General features: G+C 44.8%; 1 protein-coding gene across 1 annotated transcript; it reads right to left on the reverse strand.

Moving 5' to 3' along the window:
* Positions 1-3,000: 3,000 nt before the first annotated feature.
* On the reverse strand, positions 3,001-27,454 carry SHISAL2A (shisa like 2A). Its single transcript, XM_074962311.1, has 4 exons — positions 27,110-27,454; positions 14,530-14,669; positions 8,423-8,499; positions 3,001-4,491 (listed from the first exon to the last, which is right to left on the reverse strand). The coding sequence occupies exons 1-3, from the start codon at positions 27,289-27,291 to the stop codon at positions 8,471-8,473; spliced, it is 351 nt and encodes a 116-aa protein (XP_074818412.1). The 5' UTR covers positions 27,292-27,454; the 3' UTR covers positions 3,001-4,491; positions 8,423-8,470.
* Positions 27,455-27,539: the final 85 nt, after the last annotated feature.

Below are 27,539 nucleotides of genomic sequence, written 5' to 3' on the forward strand. Positions count from 1 at the left end.
GCAGATGTAGGACAGCAGATTCCCAGTGTGTTGGATTTCTGGGAAAAGTGATCAGCACCACTGGATGGTATAATCATGGAGCCCCTTCCACAGCTGGCACAACAGAGAGGCAGCAAGGCCAAAGCTGAGCAAGTGGCATTGTGACCTGGTGCATGGGATCACAATGCCAGTTGCCCCCCTCCCCCTTCTGCATTCCTTCTGGCACCACTGCCTCAGTCATACTGATGTTCTAAGGAGGTTGAAGGGGGTGGCACACTGAAGCTTTGCCTAGGACAGCAGATTGTTGTGAGCAACATAGACTGACAGTGCATAAAAATTACAGGGTGTTGCAGGCATTCACTGACCAGCTCCATGTGGTGGAGACATGAGGCCTGAGAAACAAACATTGAGAGGTGGAACTGTATCATGATGCACAGCTGGGATGCTCAATAGTGGTTGCAGAACTTTCCAATGTGGAAGGCCACATTCCTGGATCTGTGCGCTGAGCTTTCCCAGTCAAGACAACAGAGCAGGCAACTGAATACATCAAATCTGCATCATATGGTGCAGCTTCCAGTTGCCCTTAAGGTTGCTTTTGTTGTTTGTAACCAGTATTTTTGAGTCACACAACATTATAAGCAAGCAGAACAATTCAAATGCAAGTCGGACTTTCAGATCACTACTTCTTCCATGCTATCATCCTGTTCCCTTGGGACCATCAAGCCATCTCTCCCATTAATCTCTGTTGACCAGCATATACTGGCTAATGTAGATATCCCATTATCAGTATGTATTATTCATACCACATGTTAATATGCATTAAGCATACACTATGAATAGCATTATATCGTGCATACATATTTCTAGCAGTTACATGACCTGAATTGGCCTGTGTCTTCCTATAATCCTGTTCACTTATGCTAAGTAGCCATAACACTTTGCAAAGCTGAAGTCAGCTTTGGCATTAGAAAATAGAGAACTTGCAAAAGGCAAAATATATTAATTTTCTGCCCTGATATAAGTTAGAGAGGTACCTTGACACATTGATGGACCAGGACCTGGAATGCTAGTATCCAAAACAAAGATAAGGACCGTACAGAACAAGTAAAGAAATTGGTGGGTTGTATTTTAGTGACATGTAGAGTTTTTTGTATTTTGTAAAATCATCCTATAAGTACTCCTACATGAAATGTGTAACTTCGGAAGCACAGACACCGTATAAGGTGAATTAACAATACTGCCAAACATGGCTTGCCAGAAACTGGTATCATACTGAACCTTTTTTCCTGTACTATACTACTGTTGACTTTTAGCAATAAAACTGACGGATATTGATTATTTGGTCTCAAGTATATTTCATAATGAACCAAAGTGTGGTCAAGCAACTGACTATACAATTTACTAACTTCACCTCACTCTTTTAAGTTTACTGATTCGCCTACTAGAATGCAGTCAGTGCTTGTAAATCTTTGTTGCACAATTGATCACTATCTATGCATGTTAGAGGATTGATTCTGTAGTGTCTTTCATAGCAGAGAAGAGACAGGACTTGGCAGTAATGAACATTAAGGCTGCTGGACACCTGTTTGATGCTTAGCTCTGTAGCTCGCAGGCTACGGTGGATAGTGTCACCATACAAGGTCTCCCAGCATGGAAGAAACTGCTGACTACACCACAGTTCATCCCTCTTCATTAATCACATGCCCTGCGAAGTGGAGTTGAGTTCACTTGTTTAACTTTATCTTCAGTTTCCTCCACAGCTTGTTTTAACCTTCACATTATGCTTAGTTCAGGAAGACTGGATTAATTGTTCCCTTTCAAATTAATCTTGTAGAGATGGGCCTTAACTACAAAGTCTTGGAACTTCCCCGACTTGGGGGAGGAGGGTGTTCTAAATGAGGCCCATCTTTGAAAAAGCAATAGCTGTTATAAATAATATCCATAACTCTATTAGACAAACTTTCTTAAAAGCTAAAACATCAAGACAGCATATTTTACTTAATTTACCTGACTACTAGTTTATACTTTTATTTTCAATGGCCATGTTGGAATAACATGAAAATAAAACAGAAGTAAACTGATGCAAGAAATTCTTTAAAATTCCACTTCGGAACCATCTCCATTATTGTTTTTCAGGGCATTGTCTAACACTGATGGGCTCAATCTCCCTAATGAAGCCTGTCATAGCTTGGGCCCTGATTCCCATTGAGGGCCAGCCACCCTGTGACAGTTATTTAAAATAAAATGTGCACTGCTCCTGCAGACTACCACGATAATGATTCTCCCAGGAACCTAAGCAAATTAGGTGGCTAAAATCCGGGAGAGTTGGATGCTTAACTCCCTTAGGCTCCTTTGAGATTTTGGGAGGCTGGAAATTATGGTACATGAACTGCAGCTGTGGTGTACTGTGCCTTTAAATTCATAGGTGTCTGCAATGGCAGCTGTAATTTTGAGAGAGAAAGTTTATGCAGCATGTTGCAGAAGAAATGCTCTCTCCTTGAGGCTTTGCTTTGGTTATTTATCTCTTACCACCCCGCTAAATCAAAAGCACAGGATTGTTCTTTGTGCATCGAAAAGCATAAGAAGAAGAAAGTTTAAGATCCGTACTATTTTCTAGAAATATTTCTGTTCCAAAAATCTTTATTTGACCCAGTTTTTAAGTGCCTGGAGGCAAAACTGACTGGTAGATGAACTTTTGGGACTGCAGCCCTAAATGGATTATATAAATCTGTCTGTTCAATAAAAATACTCACACATGCTGTCAGGTTTAGAAAATCTTTTCATCTCATATCTTAAAGAAACTTGTCAAGTTAAACTGGAATTGTAACTGGTCAGTGGTGTTTTCTACTTAGGGAAATATGTTCTGCATCTTTACAGCACTTAGAAGTATGCTAGTATAACACTGTGTATGGTTGCTGTTCCCCTGGGACCCTCATGGAAATAAGATGTGCAGCTTGCAAGGCAATACGAGTGAGCAAAAAATGTGAAATTTTAAAGACCTACAACAACTCTAAACTTTTATTAAGATATGCTATTCAGATACATCTGCAAGTCAAACTATCACCTTCAGCTAAAGAAGAATGTATTAGAGGAGTAAAGACAATATAAAGGCAACAAACAAATACAACACTGAGATGGTATACTGAAAAGGCTTGAAAGAAAGTAGCTGTCCGATATGATGGGCAAAATTCTTCTCTGATCTACACCTATGATAACTCATTGGAGTTGCATGGAGGGAAGTCAGAGCAGAATTTACACCAAGAAGTCTAGCATCATTTGGTTAAGTGTGCAAATCAAAATACACCATTGCTTCTCAGTACAACATCTGTACATTAATGGTTGTAAGAAACACATAACCGGGACCGGCTTCATGTTGGCCCTGGATGTTAATGGTGGTTATAGTTGCCATAAAACACCTCTGGAAAGTCTGTCATAGTCTGGGGACTGGTTATCACAGTTGTTGAATCATATTAGAGAAGTTCTGTATTAAAATCACAAACGAGTTTGATTCCCCATAGTTTAAATTCCAGGGTATTACTAATTAAGAGGTCTCTTGGTTTTTGGTACTGTTTCTCTCCCTCTATGTGTGAAACTTGCAAGCTGCTAATTGTGTTAGTACATTCTAAGACAGAGTCTGTTCTCAAAGCAATTCTTTGTAACAACAACTACTCACACAGAGAGACTCAAAGCAATACTCTGTAACAACAGAAACAGCACCCAGAGACTCCCCGCCCTTTTGTTGTATTCATCTCGCTTTGTTAACAATTGTGATTAAAATAGAGATAGAGGATGTATGTGGATGGATGCTTGGTGTGGATAATAACTGAAAGATCAGGGAGGTGCCAACCTAAGAATCCAGTGTCCATCAGCTGAAGAAGGCGCCAAGTGGAAACAACCAGAGGACCCCCGGAGGGCAGACTGGAATCCACCCAACAGCCTCAAGAGTAGGAGAACCAAAGAACAAGATAACATCTCGCAGCACAGAGCCGTCAGGAATGTGCCATCTGCTGATTGATTCAGCAACAGCATGATGAAGCAATTCCCATAGACTGGCATAGGAAGAAATTCCTATAAAAATGGACTCTAGAAAGTGAGAACTTGGGGGTCTGATTCTGCAAACCAACTTCCAAGAGCATCAGATGAGCATCTGACAAGGCCCTGCTCCCTCCTCACATCCAGGCCACCTGGCCAGTGGCTTGGTATGAGCAACTCTAAGGCTGGTATCTATGATAACAACCTTGCAGAACCTGTGTGTGTGTGTATGAATGAATGTGTGAATAAATATGAAATTGAATGGAATGTTATAGCTATAACTAACTGCTTACTATGATTCTTTCTGTATTCACAATAAATGTGGCATTTTGCCTTTTCCCCTTTAATAAGATCCTGCTGGTTTTTATTTTATTGGTATACCACAGTCCAGTTTATGGCTAAAGAAGCATTTCCTGAATCCATTTGGCTCTGCAGATGCACTGCTTCAGCTGGTGCCTTCTGAAGGATACGGTTCCATGCCTGGAAAACAGCAACCATCGTTTAGATATACACAGAGAACAGCAGGATTTTGTTTATAAAATTTGTTCTTGCTCATTGTGAGTGAAATCCACCTCTGCACAGACAGCCCCTACAAGACTGATGCACCACTTAAATCCACATAAGTACTCAAAACAGGGCTTAAGTGGAACCTAAATGGTTGCCATGTCTTGTGCTGGCCCTCTGCATAAAGGTTAGAAATATGCTTGGATTGAAATGACCAAGGATAACTGCATCAAAGACTGTGTAGTTTAACATTTATATTCAGCACCCTCTGAGACTGCAACATACACTGCTAATGGCACTTCAGAAGTTATGGGATTATAACAAACTCCTTGGCTATTTTAAAATAAAATATAAGGCACAGCAAATTCTTTATGCCGCACAGATTCCATCCACTACCACTAATCCCTTCCCCACCAGAATTTCTCATTAGCGAAAAAACAAGAGGGCATGCAGGGGACTTATAATGGGAGATGAAGATCTTCATCTGTGAGTCACAGATTCTAATGAGGGCCAGGTTGGAAGTGGCTGAGATGGTACATGAGAAGTTCACAGCTAGTTTCAGTCCAGTTCCTAGTGGACGTGTGTGTCCGTGTCACAAAATCACTATCTGTATTGGTCCCCCTGTGGGTAACCCTGGCAGAGTGACCAAGGAGTGAATGGACACCAAGAATGAATTACTGTACCTTCTTGCCCCCAGAGATGGTCCTTCCAGGACAGAGACTAATGTGGGATGATGTGAGGAAGCTTGCACTACTGCTTCTCAGGCTGTAGCTGTTCTCGGGGTACACCGAGGATTTTGGTCTGCAGAGCTGTTTACCCAGCACTTTTCATCAACACATAAACACAGCACCTGATGCTGATATTTTGCTAGTTTATATAATATTTCAGTCATTCTCTGCTTGCCAAATAGATACAAAGAAATCCATGCCTATGCAGTGTATGTATGTATAACATCACAGGATGTTAAAGGTTAGCTCCTCCACAGTGGTCAGCATGGCACGGCGTGGCTAAAAATCAAGAGAAAAATTCAGTCCCCAGAGGCAAAGTTTTGGTCACATTGCGGAGTTTTAATCTTACTTAGCTGGGGTGAGGATATTTCCCACAGGCCTCTTGGAGTAATAAAGTAGGTGCACAGTCTACAGTATACCTAATTGAGTTATATTTTGAATGTGACCACATGTTGCACTAATGTAATCTAAACACTTGCCAGTGTGAGTGGGTTGAGACGCCTTTCCCAAGCTTGTTCTTGGAACCAGAATCAGTTCACTGGGGGGAAGGGGTGTGCTCTACTACTATTTTAGAAACAGTGGGTTAGGTGGAGGAAATACTGTATGCACATTAAGCAAAATCCACCATCTTCTGTGTAGCTTTCTTCGGCAAGTGAAGGTTTGGAGCGTTGGATGGAATTTTTGACAGATCTGGGGTGATTTATAGGCTTTGGCGGGATAATTCCTGCCACTCTGGGTTAGCTCCCAGTAATAGCTGGTGAGATCAAAACATACTGGCCTATTGTAAAATAAATGACATTTTTTTAATCCAGCAACTAAACAAATTGAAAATATTTAAAGCAGGGATGGGAGAAACCAATCTGGACTCCAACTTTCCCCCCAAAACTTCAACCAAATATTTGCTGAGGTTCAGAAAAGTTCAGATAACTTTCCCACATCACCACATTATTTTTCACTTTCATGGCAGACACCTCCTTTTTTTCCTTAATTCCTGACAGTGCTAGAAGCAAATTTGCTTAAACACTGAGAGGCTCTTTCTATTTCCAGTCCAAACAGAAATCCCACAAGACGACTCATACGAAAGCTAATTCTCATGGTATTTCCAGCCCAGTTTTATAGACTCAAGAGGCTCAGTTAATCTGTGAACCTTTGGATCTTTATCAAAATTGAACTGGAACGCCAAACTCACTGAAGTCCCCCTTCCCTAATTAGGTGTCTTTTCCCTTTTCCCTTGTCTTATCCACATGATTCTTCTCTTCCCTCCCTCTCAATAAGCACCACCACTTAACATGCTACATTTCAGAGCACTGCACAAATGTTACTCTTCACAACACCCTTGGGAGGTAGGGAGTTAGCATCCGATGAAATGAGCTGTAGCTCACGAAAGTTTATGCTCAAATAAATGTTAGTCTCTTAGGTGCCACAAGTCCTCCTTTTCTTGTTATCATCCCTATGTCAGAAATGGTGAAACTGAGGCAGAGAGCATGACTTACTCGAGGCCACATTGATATGAGAGCCATATTCAAACTCATGGGGTCCTAGCTCATAATCTGTTCACTAGGTCTCATGGCCTCAGAATAAATCATTGAACTCAAAGTAAACTTTTACCTGAGGATCTTTCTTAAAGCCACATGGGCTGCAGGCACTTTTAGTCTTAGAACCCACAGTGTAATGGAAAGAATAAGACAAAACAAATGACTTCTTTATTTATGGGCGACTTTCTATTTTCAGGTGCCTTTTTCCATCTTACCATGGCATTATTCTCCCATAAACCATCTAATTTGCAACAATAGGAAGCAATGATCTTTTTCCTTTGTACAATGCTGTATTTCAAAATGAGTTTTGTCATAATAAATATTTCAATAAAAAAACAAGTAGCAAAACAACGCAAGCCAACCTCTTTCGTGCTGCTGATGAAGGGAAATGCACAGAGATACCATTTGGTTCAGTTTGCTAAATGGGATGTCAAAGTAACATCAGGCACGGATTTCTCACTGCTTGTATGTGTGTTTATTACATAGCCTTGTTGTTCCAAGAACAGCTGCTGAGCCATAAAGGTTCCCTCTTCCCTTTGACAGACACTGTTGGTCCATGGCCTTGCACGCACTCTATAGATGCTTAGCCACGAGCTTTCACCCCAGGTAAAAAGTAGTATTTTGTTTCATTTCACCTAATGGCCTGCAAATTATTTATAAATTCCTTCTCAAGGCTGAAGCATAGTCATTACATTTTGAATGCTTCCTAGCTTGGTCTGTGAGGCAGGCAACTTGACCTTTTACAACAAGTCCAGCATGCAGTGAAGTCAGAATGAGAAACCTGGGTTTTTGTGAGATTCCCTTCCATTTCTCTTTGCGATTTGGCATAGCAACAGTACAGACTGTATATTCAGAAAACAGAATAATACTGAACTACTTATCTGATATTTAAGTCCCTATTTTTCTTACACAAATGCCTTCTTACCTGTTCATCACCAAAGAATCTTTTCCCAAAAGAGGTCACACTGGCTGCCTCATAAGTGAGCCATGGAGCCACTTGGCCACTAATGTAACTACAGTATGAGGTTTCAGAGTAACAGCCGTGTTAGTCTGTATTCGCAAAAAGAAAAGGAGTACTTGTGGCACCTTAGAGACTAACCAATTTATTTGAGCATGAGCTTTCATGAGCTACAGCTCACTTCATCGGATGCATACTGTGGAAAGTGTAGAAGATCTTTTATGCACACAAAGCATGAAAAAATGATCACTTTAGATAAGCTATTGCCAGCAGGAGAGTGGGGTGGGGGGAGGTATTTTTTCATGCTATGTGTGTATAAAAGATCTTCTACACTTTCCACAGTATGCATCCGATGAAGTGAGCTGTAGCTCACGAAAGCTTATGCTCAAATAAATTGGTTAGTCTCTAAGGTGCCACAGGTACTCCTTTTCTTTTTACAGTCTGAGGGGAATGCTCGCTCACTCTCAGACTATTACTATGAAGGAGCATTTCTGGGTGAATCAAGCAGACCCATTGATTAGGGGTCATTAGTGTGTAAGTCATCCACTCTCTGCCATTAGCATGTTTCAACATCCTAAAAATCAACCTAGGAATTTATAGCATTTTGAAAAATGACTGCCCATCACATTGCTTAGAGAACTGAGGGCATGGAGGGTGGGGAAAGGTGAATAACATTCTCACTGTACCTATGAATTGCAGCACGGGCAGAATCCGGTCCAGTGCCTCTCTATTTTTCACAAAGAACACCTTCTAGTCTCACTGCCTGAAAAACAAAAACATTTCAGTAAAACAAACAGCAATATGCTTCTCTCAGTTAAATAAATAACTATGTATAGCTTGCCCAAAGCATTACAAAACACACTACTGGGAACCATCTTTCACTAGCTGAGGGGATGGCATGGATTAGATCTGTGGTTCTCAACCAGGGAGATGTGTACCCCTGGGGGTATGCAGAGGTCTTCTGGGGGTACATCAACTCATCTAGATATTAGCTAGTTTTATAAGACTACAGAAAAAGCACTAGTGAAGTCAGTAGAAACTAACATTTCATACAATGACTTGTTTATACTGCTCTATATACTATACACTGAAATGCAAGTACAATATTTATATTCCAATTGATTTATTTTATAATTATATGGCAAAAATGAGAAGTAAGCAGTTTTTCAGTAACAGTGTGCTGTGACACTTTCATATTTTTATGTCTGATGGTGTAAGCAAGTAGTTTTTAAGTGAGGTGAAACTTGGGGGTCCACAAGACAAATCAGACTCCTGAAAGGGGTCCAGAAGTCTGGAAAGGTTGAGAGCCTCTGGACTAGATGACCTGATAGCAGAGCCCTTTTTTTGGTCTCTGATCTCTATGGGTATGTCTATAGTGCAGTGTAAACCCACGGTTCAAACTCAGGCTCAAGCCTAAGCCCCCTTCTATTTACACACAAATCATCCCAACCCAGGCTTGGACCCAGGGTCCCAGCACCCCACAGGGGTGAGGGTCTGACCCTTTGAGTCAAGGTGGGACCCAGGGTTCAAGCCATATTGCTTTGCAGTGTAGATACAACCCCACTAGATTCATTCTCTGTGAGTCTGCCAAAAGAATGCCATGGGGTGACTTTCTTTGTCCTCTAGACAGTCTAGTTTGGTGGACAGTCAAGTTTTCCCACACTGCACCATGAACAAAGGGTTAGAGAGGCCACATTTTGGGAGGGTGCAAGGAAGTCTGGGGTATGGGTGATTGGACTTGGGCCTGCACAATGCAGTGTAGACACTGGAGCCTCAGTGTGGGACCCAGGGTTCAACAATTCCTAACCTAAAGTTACAAATAAGTATAGATGCTCAAACCCTAGGTTAACAAACCCACTGTCTGCTAACTCAAGTTCTACTAATACTGGGCTAACATTGCAGTGTAAATACACCCTATGATGTGATAACTGAGGGACACGTTAGAAAAAGATAATCATCAGGATGGGAACATAGGACCGGAAGAGGCATCCTGGGTCATCAAGTCCAGTCCCCTGCTACCTCAGGCACCCCTGTCATATAATCCCATTCATTAATTTCTCAAACTCCATCCTGAAACCAGTTAGGGTTCTTGCTCCCACTATTCCTATTGGGAGGCAGTTCCAGAGTCTCACTCTTCTAAATAGAAACCCCCTTCTAATTTCCAGCCTAAATTTATCCATGGCCAATTTATACTCATTTGTTCTTGTGCCAACGTTGTCCTTTGTCTTAAATAGCTCTTCTCCTTCCCTGGTGTTTATCCTCCTGATGTATTTATAGAGAGAAATAATATTCCTTTTCAGTCTTCATTTTGCTATGCTAAACAAGCCAAACTCTTAATCTTCTCTTGTAAGATTGGTCCTCCTTTCTCTGATCATCCTCATTGCCCTTCTCTGCACTTGCTCCAGACTGAGTAAAACTTTCTTTGACACGAATGACCAGAATAGTGCACAGTATTCCAAATGAGGTCTTACCAGTGTCTTGTAATGTAATTAATTCTTCCATATCTCTACTGGAAATACCTCACCAGATACATGCTTAGGGCATGTCTTCACTAGCAACATTAAAGTGCTTCCACGGCAGAGCTTTAACGTGGCTGTGTAGTCGCAGCACCAGCGCCGGGAGAGAGCTCTCCCAAGGCTATAAAAAAAACCACCTCCACAAGGGGAGTAGCTCCCAGCGCTGGTCCACTGTCTACACTGCTACTTTACAGCACTGAAACTTACAGCACTCAGGGGGGTGTTTTTTCACACCCCTGAGTGAGAAAGTTGCAACTCTGTAAAGTGGCAGGGTAGACAAGGCCTTAGATTGCATTTGCCTTTTTTCTCCACAGCCTCACCACATTGGTTGCTCACAGTCATCCTGAGATTGACTAATACACCCAAGTCTCTCTATTCCTCTGTTGTTTCTGTCTCATAAACCCTCCAGCATATAGCAGAAAATGGAGAGGATAAAGAAGAGTTATTAGGATGGCATAACTAGGAGTCATGGGGTGAAATTCAACAAAGGAAACTATAGCCTAGATTACAATGAAAGCTTTGCTGATAATGAGATCTTTTAAACAGCAAAACAGTTTCCTAATGGAAATACCTGTAGCAGAAACTCCCCTATGTTTGACATTTAAAATGGATTGGAAAAACACTGGATAACATTACAATAACATTTTTCACTACTATAGCACCTTCCACTCAATGACCACAAAGCACTCTGCAATAGAAGTCTCACAACCATTCTGTAACATAGGGAAATATGACCGTCATTTTGCAGACAGATTAAAGGGGAGATTTTCAAGGCACAAACGGCAGTTAGGTATTTTACTGATTGCACAGCCAATCTAACTCTGGCATTTCCTAATTTTTGATTGCTTGCCTTTGTAATCGTAATAATATTCTTGTAAAGTAGTTTTGTGTGTGTAGGTTCCTAGGGTTTTACAAAAAACAAACTGAAAAACAGAAATTTCAACATGAGGCATCTTAGTAACACCCAGATGGATCATCAGCAGGATTGGAACCTTTAGATGTACTGCACAGACCTCTGCCACTTAAGCTAATTGAGTAACTCATATCAGTAGTAGGTTGTCATCTTCTGTGGACTAGAGGGGATGAGACACACACTTTGCCAGCAAGTTTCACAAATATTTGCTGACAACAGAAAAATGGTGAGACTCAGGAATCTTGGGTTCCAGTCCCTGCTCAGGAGGGGATTGTGCTCTGGTGGGCACAGATTCTTATGACTGTTCCCACCAACTGTGACCCTTTCTGTCATGTCCCATCTCTTCACCCCAGTCCCATTCTCCTTGCCTACCCAGTCCCAATTCCTCACGCTTCTCATCCCAGTCTCCTTGCCCAGGAAGTCATAGTCTCACTTCTCCAGACTCCCCCATCTCGTCTTCCCTTATCTCCAGTTCCAGTCTCTTTACCCAGACTTTTTCAATCCCCACCCCACACAATTCCCTTTTTCTCAGATTCGTTGCCTAGCCAGTCCAGTTCCCTACCACTGTGGTCACCAATTGCTCTCACCCCACCCATATTGACTTCCTCGCCCAAACTCCCTCCCCAGGCTCTTCATCCATTCTCAGTGCTCCTCCAGAGTCTTTGCCTAGCCAGTCCTTATTCTCCCTCCTGCACCTGGCCCCTTGTCAAATATGTCTCCCCTCCCACATCATCTCCTTCTCCCTACCCCACTGATTCTTAGTCCTACTCTCCTTGCCCAGCCTTTCCCAGACTCCCCCATTCTGGGCCCTTGTCCAATCTCAGGTTTTCCCCCCACCCAAATTTACTAGTTCTGAGTCCCCCTACTATGTTTTCCTCCCCATTTCCTAATTTCTCCCAGAGCCCAACTCCCAGTCCTAGTTCCCCTTTCCTTCCCTTGCAAGCCTCCAGTCCCAATCCTCTCCCTCCCTTGCAAATTCCTTGTCCCAATCTTCTCCCTTCGTCCCCACCTCTCCCACGTCTGGCTCTTGTGCCCTCTGCAGGAGTGTTGAAAATTTTTTATAGTGGGGGTGCTGAGAGCCATAGAACCAAACTGTAAACCCTGTATATGATGGAAACCACTTCAAGCCAGGGGGTGCGGCAGCATCCGCAGCACCCCTAGTTCCAGCACCTATGGCCCTCTGCATTCAAACTAGGCAGCTTCTTCCTCCATGTAGCCTGAGCCCATACAGAGGAGCATTTAGAGTACAGGAGAGACAGGTGAAGCTGGGAAGGAAACTGCTTTCTTGTCCTTGGAAAAATTCTGAGATTTTGGAAAAATTTCCTGTCTTTAATCAGGACCAATAAATAAATTAATTAATTAAAAAGTCCAAACCTTGAAATTTTTTGCAAACTGACAATCAGAAATACGTTTTGGTTCAGGTCAACCAAAACATTTAATTTTGACATTTTCAAATTTTTTAATGACAATTAGCCTACATTTCTAAATGAAAAGTTGTTTCAAAGTGAAAAAACAATATTTTTCATTTAAAAAATATCAGAACATTTTTAAAACCAAGAAATTCCTCAAAAAGTACCCTTTCCCATTTTCACAAATTGACATTCCAGGGGGAAAAAAAAAAAGAATTCAAAAAATTCCTGACCAGCTACAGACAAATGATCGGCATATCTGAACAATTAGGGATCTTAGTAATAGAAGACAAAGAAGTCAATGCGCTGTTTTTCAGGCTAAGCTTTTCCTTGTAAAATGAAATTATAAAACCTTGCTTATTTAGTCCAATCTCCTAATTTTGTAAGAACAAATAACTAATTGTTGTATTAAAAATTATTCTTTTCAAGCCCTTACTAGTAATTTATAAGTCTGTAATTGTCTCCAAATTCTATCCCAGAGATCCCTGTAATCTGAGTTTGAATACATCACAGGAAGCTTAAATAGAGGCTCAGATTTAAAGGACAGTGTTAGTGCCCATCATAAAATGTAATTTATTATCACCACTTTGCAATGGAGTGGGATAGCCTGACCTAGAGAACTGTCCAAGCTAATATACATTACATGGTGAATACATATAGTTGAACTGTTAGAATGCTGTCAGACTGGTGGGCCATGTGCAGGGTGATATGCAGGGAGAGTAAAAGGAGCCTTTAACTATTCTTTTACCACTGAGCAGAAGCAGCCAGAACTGCAGTCCTGGAGCCCAGGGATTGCTCACCACTATCGACCACAGGGATGCCAGTAATTTCAAAAGGGACAGGGTAGATTTGTTGATCCCTTTCCCCACCAACTAGCCATGGAGGGGAGACTATGCTGCACCTTCCTATGAAATGATGCAGCAGCTATGCTCCACCATATTCCTCTCCTGCTCCCCTGTCTGCCTGGAGCCCCTCCTCCCTTGCCCACCTCTCATAGCTTAAACTACCGTTTTCTTCCACAGCTGCAACAGTATCCATTCACCCCTCTCATACAGAGATTCCACTGATTCCCCCGTCCTGAATTTTGAAGGGTTATTACTTATATACACAATGACAGTGTAAAGTTTAAAAAAATAACATGGACTGTAACTGAATTTCCTTTACTCCAGCAAACTAAAAGTTCCTGCAGGAGAGTGTTTAGTGTAAAGTTCTAGATTGGAATTTGTTTTGGGCGTTTGTGGCCCCAGAAAGGAGAAGCCATTTTGGTTTTGGCCAGAGGGCTGACCTACGCTCCCAATTGAGGCAGTGGCCTGGCCACACCTTACAGCAGAGATAAACAGCCCTCTCACAGAGGAATTATTGCAAAGATTCTACCTAACTATGAAGACAAGACAGGTTACTTGAGAGAAAGGATGTTCCACCAGAGGTTTCCTGTGTGACCTTGGCCAGATCACAAATGGTAGGTGTACACTGCAATAAAAAAAAAAAAACAGCTGGAGCTATAAGACTGCAATATAGCTGTTCAGGCTTGGGCTGCAGCATGAGCTCTGGAACCCTGCAAGAGCCTTTACCCTGAAGAGATAAAGATTTACTCCATCAGTGAATTGGTGAAGGCGAATCCAGCATAACAGAAGTTCTTTTGTGATGGGGATTTTAAATACCCAGAGAGATAGTTAAAAACAAAACTCTCAGCATATCCTGCGTAGTCTTTAATTAAGGAGTTATAACAGGAATGGTTTGAGATTTTACAACACCCTGCTGCCTGAGCCCCGCAAGCCCAAGTCAGCTGACACAGGCCAACTATGGGTGTTTTACTGCAGTGTACACATACACTTAGGGACAGATTTTTAAGGATATTTAGGTGCCCAGATGGATGCCTAGTGGGGTTTTAAAATTCTTGCTGGAGTAAACCTTTATCACTGCAGATGATGTCAACAACACAAAGCTGATCTTACCTGCTGTCTGCAAGCTTAAACCTGTATCCAGCTTGTTGCGTGGCTTCGTACTGATAAACAAGTAACAGAAAACACACACTGTGATGATAAAAGCAAGCAGGACCACCGCTGCTATTGACAGACCCACAAGTGCTCCAACACTGAGAAGAGAGAAAACAAAGTGATTAAGTGTACACACTAATCTGTGATGTCTGTCAAACAAATGCCCAACATGGGATCTGGAGGTTACCTGTATTCAATAGGGCAGGGAAACAATCTTACATTTTTACTATATGTATAAATTTAGGGCCAGATCCTTAGCTGGTGTAAAGTTCCTCAGTGGAGCTAAGCCATTTTACAGTAGCTGAGTGCTTTTATCATGTTACCTGCTACTTATTGGGCCTGATTCTGCTCTCATTTACAGTGATGTAAATCAGGAGTAACTCCACTGAAGCAACACCCATGTAAAACTGGTATCAGTGAGATAACTCTCTCTCTAGTCCTGAGCCCGCCTCCAAACAAGTCATCAGAAAAATGTAAAGAAATGTATATTCTTTGCTGGGAAATGCTCATCATTTACTGCAGCAATCAGTTCCCGTGTGTGAAATGGCTGGAAGAAATTACCCAGGGCTTCTTAAAAATCAAATCAGACAACAAAGGCACACTAACAAGAAATCAATAAAAAGTACTGGGGAATTACTTGTCTTCACAATTGTCCCTGATTTTTTATCTCAATCGTCCCTGATTTTATTGGCACTTCTACCATGGAACTTTGATTTAAAAGACAAAGGAAAAAACATTTCTTCCGATGTTGCACTATAAAAGAAAAGGCTCCCAACCTGCTAACAGACTGCTTAGGAGTCCATGGAAATATTTCATTCTTGGCTCTCTTCTCTGAAGGAACATAAAGGGTATTAAATATTTTAGATTGAAGGTTAATTTTTGTACTTCAAGAAAATACACTTATTTTAAAACCTAATAGGAACATGTTTGATGTAGCGGATACATATTTGTCACAGGCTTCTCTCCTTTTGGTTCTGAAATGTGTGTAAAAAGGGCTAATGGAGTTTATTTAATGATTCAAACAGCACCACTCTTTTTTGCTAGTAGCTTTGCAAGGGAGAGTGGAACTCCATGACCCCCGTTATGCCTCTGTCTTACGGCTTGTCTACACTGGCAATTGACAGCGCTGCAACTTTCTCGCTCAGGGGTATGAAAAAACACTCCTCTGAGCCCTGCAAGTTTCAGCACTGTAAAGTAGCTGTGTAGACAATGCACCAGCACTGGGAGCTGTGCTCCCAGCACTGGTAGCTGTTCCCCTGGTGGAGGTGGTTTTTTTATAGCGCTGGGAGAGGTCTGGTGCTGCGACTACACAGCCACTTTAAAGCGCTGCCGCGGCAGAATTTTAACGTTGCTAGTGAAGACATGCACTCAGAGTAACAAGTTTTGAAGGCAGACCAATTTGCTGCTTCTAAGCCCTTTGTCAGTAGCCACTGCTGCAAAGGAGCAGTGTAAAACTGAATATTAATTCACTTGCACATAGTAATAAAGGCATTAAAAAAAGGGAACATATTCAGGAGATGGGAAATGAACCAAGACATACATTATATCATAATATTAATTTACTGCAGCAGAGGCTATCTCAGGGGTGGGCATACTATGGCCTGTGGGCCAGATCCGGCCCGTCAGGACTTTGGATCCATCCTGCGGGAATGCCCCCCGTAGTGCCACAGGCCCCACGCCACTCTCAGAAGCGGCCGACACCACGTCCCTGGGACCCAGGGGGGGTGGGAGGGGCAGAGGGCTCTGTGCGTTGCCCTTGCGTCCAGACTCCACCCCCCGCAGCTCCCATTGGCCGGGAGCGGGGAACCATGGCCAATGGGAGCTTCGGGGGAGGTACCTGGAGGCGTGGCAATGGCAGCGCGCAGAGCCCTGTGTCCCCCCTCCCCCGGGGGCCGCGCAGGGACGTGACTCGGGCTGCTTTCTGGAGCAGCGCGGCATGGGGCCAGGGCAGGCAGCCTGCCCTGGCGCCTGCTGCTGCCACCCTGGAGCAGCTTTAGGTAAGTGGCGCCAGGCCGGAGCCCAAACCGCTCCTGCACCCGGCCCCCCCAACTCCCTGCCCTAAGCCCCCTGCCTGTACCTCGCCAGGTGGGTTCTGATCTCATTTCTGAGATTTCAATTCAGGCACTTATAACCAGAATAGACAAAGCACAAGGAATGTACTGGAAGGGATCCAGATGAGCATCCATCAAATGAACAATTATCCTTATGACTGTGTCCAATCCAGCATGAAACTGAATCTGAAGGCTTTTAAGAAGGAAAAGCAGTATTAATTCTTTTCAGTTAATACTAGCTCTACAAGCTGAAGGCCTGAATACAATAACCCGGAGACTGGAGCACAAAAAAGAAAGGTTGTCCACAGTCTCCTATCCAAATATTAAGGAGGCCTATGCATGTTCAGGAAAGATCAGGATTATACAGACTAACATGCTCTCTTCCTTATTCATGCATCCAGCTACTACCTCTTCAGCTGCAACTTACCGTGACACCCATCATTTAATCATCTCAAGAGGCATTTCTTTATACAGTACATCTGTGCTACCATTACATGGCATGTGCAAACCACCATTCAGGGTAAAAATGGAAAAGTTAAGGAGGATTACTGCAGCAGGAGGAGCGTTGAGCATTTCTCATCACAAGTAAAAGGGTACAGAACAGCATGACACCAAGGAAGCGCGCTACATCTGAAAGACTGCCATGTCCTAGCCCCCACTTATCACTAAGGGCATGGCTACACTGGAAACTACAAAGTGCTGGCGCAGAAGCGCGCTTTGAAGTACAAGCGGGGTCACGCATGAACGCTGTGAGAGAGAGCTCTCCCAGCGCTCCTGGTAATCCACCTCCACGAGCTCTCCCAGTGCTCTGAGCCTGTCCACACTAGCGCTTTAAACTGCTCAGAATTGCTGCGCGCAGGGGTGTGATTTTTCACATCCCCTGAGCCAGCAAGTTAGAGCACTATAAAATGTAAGTGTAGACAAGCCCTAAGGCTGAGATTTGGTCATGGAGGTCGCAGAAAGTCATGGATTCTGTGACGTTCACAGCTGCAATGGCTGCTGAGGCTGATCCCGGGGCCAGCTGTTTGGGCGCCCTGTGGACAGCTTCACCAGGCGCTGCTCAGGCACCCCACAGCCTGCCGCACCAGCTACAGTTGGAGTAGCCCGGGGCCAGCCGCACTGGCTGCTGCTCAGGCAGTCCCAGGGTGGCTAGCCCTGAGAAGCATCTGAGTAGTGGTCCTAGGGGCAGCCCCGGAGGAGTGCCCAAGGAGTGGTCCTGGGGACAGCCCCGGGGCCAGGCGCACCAGCCACTTCTCGGATGGCTGGCCCCAGGGAGCACCCATGCAGCAGTCCCAGGGGCAACTCCAGGGCTAGCCACACCAATCACTGCTTGGGTGGCCCAGTGAGCGCCTGAGCAGCGGTCTCGGGGGCAGCCCCGGGGAGTGCCCAAGCACTGGCCACTGCTTGGGCAGCTCACCTGGGGGAAGCACCCAAGCAGCGGTCCCAGGGCGGCTGGCCCCAGAGAGCACCCGAGCAGCAGCCCCTGGGACCTTGGAGCAGGGGTGGCTGGGGGCAGTCAGCCCCTGCAGCCAATGCAGGTGCTAGCCATAGGCCACAGGGCTCCCACAGCAGTGGTGTCCTGGGGCCCCAGGAGCAGCTAAGTTTTAGTCAGGGGTATTTATACAGTAAAAGTCATGGATAGGTCATGTCCAAAAACAAGTAATTCATGAAAAAAAATCACCATAAAAATGCAAAGTAAATTACCTCCAAGCTTTTAATAATTATATATTTCATAAGCAAAATTATTAAATAATATTCTCTTCTTTGGTATTTCTTTAATTTACTTCCCGTGGAGGCACCAGCCAAAAGAGCCGAAAATACAAACTCTGCTGAGGAGTTCCTGGATCTGAGATGCTGGACAGAGGCAAATTATTAATTGTTTTGTTATCTCAGCTCCCCCTCCTGGGTAACCCATGCATTAGCTCATAGGCACTGATTTGAAAGAAATTGGTCATTTGCATTTACTTTCTCTTGATTAGGTGCCACACACAATAAAAGTTTAAAGGGAAACCAGAGTACAAGCATAACAGTACCGGTATCTGTTAAGGAGCCCTTCATGAAAGGCTGCCTTAAAGCAGGCATAAATGGTTATCAGAGGATCAATCCACAAAGGAGGATATTTGGGTTGCCTAGAATTTCTCTGCCCTCAACATGTTAGTGATATGCTGTGCAGCAGTGGAATTGGTATGGTAAAATATTTTTTACCTTGAAATAAACTGTATGTATCTTCTTTCTGAATGCGGCTCTGGAATGCAACTGGCTGCATGTTCTTGTCAATATGGGCTCTTTTTTAAGACATCAGTGTCTAGCTTTTGTTAATCTTGCAGTAAAGATAAATTTAACCCGTGTAGTTGCTCTTATCCCAACCCCCTCCCACTGGCTAGTGCAGGGGGAGTGGTTACGGAAAAGGAGCATAGCTATAGCTAGCAGTTGTAACAGTTACACCACAGGGAGTTGTCACAATTTAGAGCAGACTAAGGCCATGCTAAATTGTGCAATGGTACTTGACTGGTGTAGATCAATCCAGAACTGAGGGCACACAAAGGTGGCTTAAATAAAGACACCTTTGCACTTCTCCCCTGAACTACACAGAGCATTCCTCAGCCACAGTTCAGATTTGGAGCCAATAAATCCATAAAGATACATAAGCCTTGGTTCAGCTACATGGACCTTCGTACAAAGAATCCTTTGTAATAAAAGCCAGGCTCTGATGTGAAAGAGGAAATAAAAGGCCAAAATAAATAAAGTGTGAAAGCATCTGTGGGAAAAGAAGTCAGGGAGAGAATGAGAAATAGGTAAAGGGACAAGGTCTCAATAAAGGAAAACGAGGGCTGAAAAGACAGCAAACGAGTTCAATAATGAATAAGCCATGAGAAAGCAACTGAGCTTTGGAAAAATACAAAAGCAAAATTCCACAGAAACAGAGATACTGTAACAAAATGATAGAAAGAAACAGATGAGGAGTGGGTAAAAAATGCAAAGAAAAATAACTGGAAGAAAAAAAAATCAGTGAGAGAAAGCATCAAACACTCATGATGGATGTTCAGGACTCTTTAATTAACCATGGACCAGACCCACAGAAAAAAAAAAATTCCTGCACATGTTAGGAATTATTGATTACTCTTATTGATTAGAGAGGCATGACTAGCAGTGTAATGAGCACAGAACTTGGAGACAGGAATTTCTGAGTTCTAATCCTAGCTCTGACACCCAACTTCCTGTGTGCCCTTGGTGGGCCAGTCACCCCCTCCCAAATGCATTGAGAGGATTCATTATGCAGCATTTTTTAAGAACTTTGAATATTAAAAATGGTACGTATTATAGAGCAAACACAATTAGAACTGAGTTACCTTCTACCTACAGTATATGGATACATCATGCATTTAACTTACTCAGCTTAGTCTCAATCGCTCCCCAGGTTCATCTAAAGACATGGTTGCAAAGAAAGCTCATGAAAACAATATTTCTGTGAATTATATTTTCAAGCAGAACAGCAATGAACAGTCAAAGCAGAGTCATCTTTTAGAGGTGGTCCTTCTAGAAGGATTTTGATTCATTATTTGATTACTGTGCATTGTTTTGAAGATGTAAGGCGTGATTCTCCACTGCTTTAGCCCTGGTGTAGTCATTCACATGAGTGCAGAGTGAGTGTCATGTGGGACAAAATTTTACCAAATCAGAACAGTAGCATTTGCACCCACTCTCATCACAACTGTGACTGCACCAGGGCTAAAGCAGTAGAGAATCAGGCCCTTGAAACGTTATATAATTTCTAAGTTATAGTAGCCACACAATATTTAAAGGATGGTGATGATCCCAACTGTTTTAAAAGTGCTCCAGAACTAGAAGAAACATTTGAGAGATTAGTTTAAAAGTTAGTTGTTTTAAAAGTGGTTGATCATGAATGTGATACAGATTCTGCTCTGGAACAAAGACAAACAAGTCGAACTGTTCTCCGTGGCTAGACATTTTTAACTCTTTTGGGATAGAGCTATACTACAAACTATAGCATGTACTATAAACCATTATCATAGTGTTGGGAAGCTGTAGAGTTTCCAGTGTCCCAGTGATTGTGAGCTGCCATTTGACTTGTGACTTAAGGAATGATCTCTCTCGCAATTTCCACATAAGTAATTAAAATTTCTTGGAGATAGAGCCAATTAATAAATGTTCACAAATACATCTGCTTAGAGATATTTTTAATAACTCCATTTATCCATTTTAAAATCTTTTTCCATGATGTTTTACATGATGGACATGGGCAGTTAAACTCTGCTCTAAGGACACACTACAATACACAGAAATTCCATAGTAATTATATAGCCCTTTGTACAGCCTGTGACCAGAACACTGAAAGAGATATGCTTTCTTCTTCGAGTGATTGCTAACATAATTTCAAGTAGGTTTGTGCGTGCCACGTGCACAGTCATCGGAAGGTTTTTCCCCTGGCAGTAGTTGTTGGGTCGGCTGTGGAACCCCCTGGAGTGGCACCCTCATAGCAGTGTATATAGGTCCCTGCTGACCTGCCACCTCTTCAGTTCTTTCCTACCGCCAGTGACAGTCGCTGGAGCAGCTTTCTCTCTCTTGTGTTTAGCAAGGGATTCCCTAGTGGACTGTTATCCATTTTTTTTGGTAAGTAATTTTAAAAAGTTGTAGTTAGGTTTTAGTTGGGGGTTCCCCCCCCTCCACTATCTTTTGCTCCCACCCAGGGACCGGGGCATGCCTCTGTCTCAGGGTTTCAAGCCGTGTGGTCCTGCCTGAAACCTATGCCGAAGGGAGATCCACACGGCTCCCATCTGAAGTGCTTAGGAGAGGCACGCCAATCCAACAGGTGCAAGATCTGCAGGGGCTTCAAACCCAGAACTAAAAAGGAGCAGGACTTTCGACTGAAGCTCCTTTTGATGGAGTTGGCCCTTTGTCCCCAGCCGGCCCAGGCAGCGCCTGACCCTGCGCCCGGCACTTCAGTGCGCAGAGCACCTCCCTCGATGCAGGAGGCTTCGGCACCAAGAAAGGATTCAGTTAAGGAATCTTGGCATCACCATTCTCCGGCGCCAAAGACAGCCTCCGGTGCCAGTGCAAGGCACCGCTCTCATTCACCGGTGCCGCACAAAAAGAAGAGAGTGGACAGGAGGTGCTCCCACACTAAATTAGTGGAGCAAGCAGGCACCAGTGGGGTGCTTCCTGCGTTGGAACACCCAGCTTCAGCCCAGTCTATACTGGCACCGCTGACTCCAGCCTCACAGGGAGGTCTGTAAAGTCTGGTCCTGGTAGACTCCCTGGTACAGAAGGACCTGGAGGAAGACATAGGCCTTCTGTCCACAGCAGACATTTACAGCAGCCAGGGACTTGATTGCTATGACAGCATAGTCTCCCGCTCCAGCACTGGCTCTACAGAGAGGTACCATGCCATCCAGGGGCAAGCCTAAAAAAATGCGGCACCGATCTCCCTCGCCACGGCAATGTTCCCCAGCACCGTCTCGGTCTGCACCACCCTGGTCATCGGGACTGGACTATTCTTCAGAGTTGGAGACGGACTCCTATGTGTCCAGGCATAGCTGGCACCACTCCCGGCACCGCCCCAGGCAGGACGTAGGGCAGCCAGTGCCTCTGATGTCCTGGCCCCCACAGTGGCAGGGGCCGGCCCCGTGGCCCTTCTGGACACCGTGGGCCTACCACCAACAGGGCCCAGGCTCCAGATCCCTGTCAGTGGCCTCGGAGGTTCAGATCCCTCCTTCGGCCATCTCAGTAACTCGGGAGCCTCCCCGTGGGCAAGACACGGACACCCAGGTCAGCGCCAGCACCGAGGTGGGCTCAGCATGGGCACCAGTACCGATACTGCTGCGGCACTGAGCACTACCGCTATCCTCTGCACTGCTCAAGGGATCGCCACACAGGGGGACCCCTGCAAGGCGGAGGTCAAGACCACCCAGTGCCCCCAAGGGCGTTGTCCTCATCCTCCCTAGATGAGGCAGTGGTGGGTACCTCTACTACGCTTCCTGCCATGTACTCCAGGGCGCAGCAGGACCTACTTAGGAGGGTGGCCCAGAACCTAAATATGCAGGCGGAGGAGGTCTCTGAGGAGACCAATCCGATGGTGGACATTCTTCTCCCTGAAGGACCTTTGAGGGTAGCGTTGCCCCTCATCAAGACTATCCAAAACACAACTAAGGTGTTGTGGCACACACCCGTCTCTATCCCCCGCCCAGCTAAGAGGGTGGAACGCAAATACTTTCTGTTGTCCAAAGGGTACAAGCATCTCTTTCCCCACCCGCAGCTAACCACAAGGAGCAGCAGAGACAGTCGGGGCCTACCCCCAAATCCAAAGAAGCTAACCAGCTGGACCTCTTCGGTCGGAAGATGTACTCCACTGGGGGTCTCCAGCTTCACATAGTGAACCAGCAGGCAGTCCTCCGCCATTACTGCTACAACTCCTGGAATAACTTGGCCATGTTCCAGGGATTGCTTCCCGCGGATTCCCACTCTGAGTTGGTGCAGTCTTGAAGGAAGGCAAGGTGGTCACAAGGACCTCGCTACAGGCCGCCTTCAACTTGGCAGATTCGGCCACCCGTACAATGGCTACCCCAACCTGGAGTCTCTCCACCTCAGAGCATGGAAGCTCCATGGCTGAACCCATTAGAACTTACATGAACAGACTCAGTCAGGGAGGTTTGGCAACAGAAAACCTTCTACTCGCACAACTTATCTGGCTAAGTGGAAGAGATTTTCAATTTGGTTTATTCAGAAGGGCACTCCTCCATTGCAGTCCTTGATTCCTTTCATCTTGGACTATTTATTTCATATAAAGCAGCAGGGGCTGGCAGTATTGTAAATAAAAGTGAACCTGGCTGTGATTTTGGCTTTCCATCCCGGCTCAGCATTTGCTTAACCCTGTGGTTGGCTGCTTCCTCAAGGGGCTAGACAGACTGTATCCTCAAGTGCGACAGCCAATTCCCCCATGGGATCTCAATCTGGTGCTCTCGAGACTCTCTTCAAGACCCTGGTGACATGTTCTCTCCTCTACCTCTCTTGCAAGGTGGCATTCCTTGTGGCTATAACTTCAGTTAGGAGGGTATCTGAGCTCAAGGCCCTGACGTCCGAGCCCCCTTATATTGTGGTTTACAAGGACAAGGTGCAGTTGCGGCCACATCCAGCTTTCCTCCCAAAGGTGGTCTTGCAATTTCATGCGTATCAGGACATTTTTCTGCCAGTGTTCTTCCCTAAACCACATGCCACTAACTGAGAACATATGCTCTGTTCCCTGGATGTCAGACACGCGTTAACGTTTTATAGTGAGTGGATGAAACCATTTAGGAAGTCGACCCAGCTCTTTGTTACAACTGCAGAATGGATGAGAGAGCTACCGGTGTCATCTCAAAGGATCTCTTCATGGATCACGGCTTGTATCACACGTGCTACAACCTAGCAAAGCTGCCAGCCCCACCGTTGACAGCTCACTCCACGAGAGCGCAAGCTTCATCTGCAGGGCTGCGACGTGGTAGTCTACTCACACGTTTACATCGCACTATGCCATCACTCAGCAGGCTAGAGATGCTGCTGCTTTTGGCAGAGCTGTGCTACAGTCTGCAACTCAGTGAACTCTGACCCGTCCTCTGGGTGACTGCTTGGGAGCCACCTACTTGGAACTGACATGAGCAATCACTCGAAGAAGAAGAATGGTCACCTACCTTTTGTAACAATTGATCTTTGAGATGTGTTGCTTATGTCCATTCCAAAACCCACTCACCTCCCTTACTCCCCAAAGGAGAACATTGTGGGAATAAGGGGAACCCTGTTATAAGAATAAGAACCCTGTTTCTTAGAAGTCTCTTATCCTGGGCAAGGCCTACCGCAACCAAAACAGTCTAAAAATAGCTAACAAAATAAAACCCTACAACTCAGTTTAATCTACACTAAGTCTAGTGCTGTAAAATAACTATTTATACCTAGCTCTGAATAGTACACATGGCATGGAAATGGAAACATTGGTTCCAGGACCACTGCAGCTGGATAGAAGAGCTGATGGATCGTTAGAGGGAAAGGGATATTTAGACCCTCAGTCTTTAGAATATTGGGCTCAAGTGAATTGCTCACTGTTCCTAACTGCCTTCTATTGCTCAAATAGGTTCTGTAGCCATGTGGTGTGGCTAGGTTAGGCCAGGTGACTCCTACACGGGGCTCTGTGGAGACTGTATTAGGAAGGAGAACCTTAATATTACATCTCACCTGGAAAAACATCACCACAGCACTATGTTGGGACACTAGCTTCCTAATGAACTGAAGTGGAAGAAGACACAATCACAAACATCATGTTCTGAAGACCTAGGTGACAGTGACCCTCAGAGGTCTCCCACCTAAGCTAACCTGCTCAGTCTCTGAAGGCTAATAGAAACACAACACAAGGAGGCATGATTGCAAACGTAGAGAGTGAGTCAATTAAATATTCCCATTGTTAATTAAAATTGTACATTATTTTTCTGATGAATTTTACTTGTATGTTTAGTATAGTAAAAGCCTAGAACATCTGATCCATTTTGCAGAATGAACTGTGGTTTTCCCAGAAAAATGGATCATGACATTACTGGTGGCACTCTCCCTCCTCCCCCAGACCCCCACTAGAGTTTTACCAAGTGACTGCATATACATCTTGGCTCTAGAACTAGTCCCTCTGGTTGCAATGATTCATCTTTCAACATGAGTATCCACCACCTAACAATCTGGAGGTAAGCACTAGTAAAAATGTCACCTAAGGAGGAGTCAACTTGCTGAAATATTTTGTTCTCGTGGATTCAGTCTCTTTGCACACCAGCTTCTGACAAGTGCTTCAAGGTGATACATTCATTCTTGGGAGGGTGGGGAGGAAAAGACTAATTTTGTTTTATATTGATTCTATGGCTGATTGAGAAAAGTTTCTAACAATCACAATGGAGTCCAGACCAAACCTTCTTAGCTGGAATTGGTAGCTGTGACAGAGTGCCTAGCACCACAGAGGAACAAATAAGGACATCCTCAAGACTTATGGCCAAATTCCCTGCTGTTGTGATTCCACTGACTTCACAGTCAAATCCCCTACTCTTGTAATTCTATTGACTTCAGGATCAAATTCCCTGCTGGTGTAATTCCATTGACTTCAATACAGTTGTGCAAGCAGATAATTTTTCCCTCTGGTTTTTTACTGCACAAAGGATATTAATCTTTTACTGCACAAGATAACAAAATATACTATTTTTAGTGTCTCCACAATTTCTTCCTTTGCACAAAGCAGTTTACACAATCCCAGTTTCCTTTTCAGTGTGCTGCATAGTATTATTTTCAAACACTTTAACAGTTCAAGTTGCACTTCAAGGAGCTGCAGACAGATTTCCAACTGTTGAACAAAGAGGAAAGGAGACAGTGCTGGGAGAGATTCAGGCATGTTCCAAAATGAAAGTGAACATGGGGCCTCACATAAGCACATATGGTCTCAACCTAACACATCTTTTCTAACTGCTATGATCTTACTAGTGGCATCTGAAAGTGGATAGCCAAAATTGACAAAGGTCCCCTATGAGCCAATTTACAGCAGTGGGTAAAGATTAGAGATGGGTACCTCACGTTGACAGTTTGTCAGAAAACTAAAAGCGTCCTTCCAAAATCAAAAACTTGAAAAACAAAAAACAAAACTCAGTTTTCCACAAAAAGTAGATGCTTTTTACAAAAAAATCAATCAAAAATCTCAGTGTTAGTTGCAAAACAGTTTCAACTGAATTTTTTTCCATCAGCTGTAGTACAGATTTTATATGTCCGATTTGAAACAGGGTTGGCAATGCCTTAAGAATTGTGCCCCCCGTAGTATCACTTTCTACTCCCTTTTACTGAAAGTTTACTTCACCTTTAGTTCTGTCTGAAATGGAAACAGTATAAACATTTGGAGCCTGATCCCACACAATGCTGAGCTCCTCTTGAGAGATGCTGTTGACCTCAACTGCTCCTCATTTGTCCCTCTGGAATGGAGGATGCAAAAACCCTGCAGAACTGGGTCTATTGAGATGAAATTTGTTAGTTTCCAAACATCTCTCATTCCTAGAATGCCCATCAAGGGCTGAATCTTCAGAGCTTCCACATGTGGAAATTCCATGGAAGTCAATGGGAACTTCATGCTCAAGAGTCCAGGGCTAACTGGATCAGGCCCCAATCCACCTGACAGCAATTCCCCTAATTTTAATAGTGCTGGGGCAGGCTATTATACACGTGTGTTCACGCCCCCGACGGGTCGGTCTGTGCCCCGCGCGGATCCCCCCCCTTCACCCAACGCCCCGGGCGGGTCGGTCTGTACCCCCGGCCCCCCCCGTCACCCAACGCCCCGGGACGGGTCGGTCTGCGCCCCCGGCCCTCCCCCCGTCACCCAACGCCCCGGGCGGGTCGGTCTGTGCCCCCGGCCCCCCCCGTCACCCAACGCCCCGGGCGGGTCGGTCTGCGCCCTCGTGGCCGGCTGAGGGAGCCGCTCTCACCTCAGCCACCACATGTAGCCGTGCTCGTAGGGGAAGAAGCTGTGGGGGTCATCGCAGCAGTACTTGACGTCCTGGAAGCCGCAGCAGTACAGGGCGCTCGCCTCGCCGTCCGCCCGCGGGCAGCTGAAGCCGCTCACCAGCGTCCCGTCGGCGCTCAGGTAGCTGGTGCAGTCGGAGCTCATGGTGCGGCGGGCGCTGCGGGGCGGGAACCCTCACCGGCTCCGCACCGGCAAAGTTGGCTGGAGCGGGTGCCGGAGCGCGCCGCGCAGTGGGGAGCCGCGACAGATGCTGCCGGGCAAGCGGCCTCGGCCTCCGCCTCCTCCTCCAGAGGCGGCTCCGCAGAGTCTCCTGGAGAGCGGAGCGCGGCCCCCCAGTGCGTGTGGCGGGGGGGGGGTCTCGCACCCCGCCCGGGCCAGTGTATCCCACCCGC

The sequence above is a fragment of the Natator depressus genome, chromosome 8 (assembly GCF_965152275.1).
Source record: "Natator depressus isolate rNatDep1 chromosome 8, rNatDep2.hap1, whole genome shotgun sequence".
Taxonomy (NCBI): Eukaryota; Metazoa; Chordata; order Testudines; family Cheloniidae; genus Natator; species Natator depressus.

Coding starts and splice junctions, on each gene's coding strand:
- SHISAL2A (XM_074962311.1), bottom strand. CDS start 27,291: ATGAGCTCCGACTGCACCAGCTACCTGAGCGCCGACGGGACGCTGGTG. Junction 14,670..27,109: donor GGCTACATGTGGTGGCTGAG/GTGAGAGCGGCT, acceptor CTCTCTTCTCAG/TGTTGGAGCACTTGTGGGTC. Junction 8,500..14,529: donor TTTAAGCTTGCAGACAGCAG/GTAAGATCAGCT, acceptor TTTGTTTTTCAG/GCAGTGAGACTAGAAGGTGT.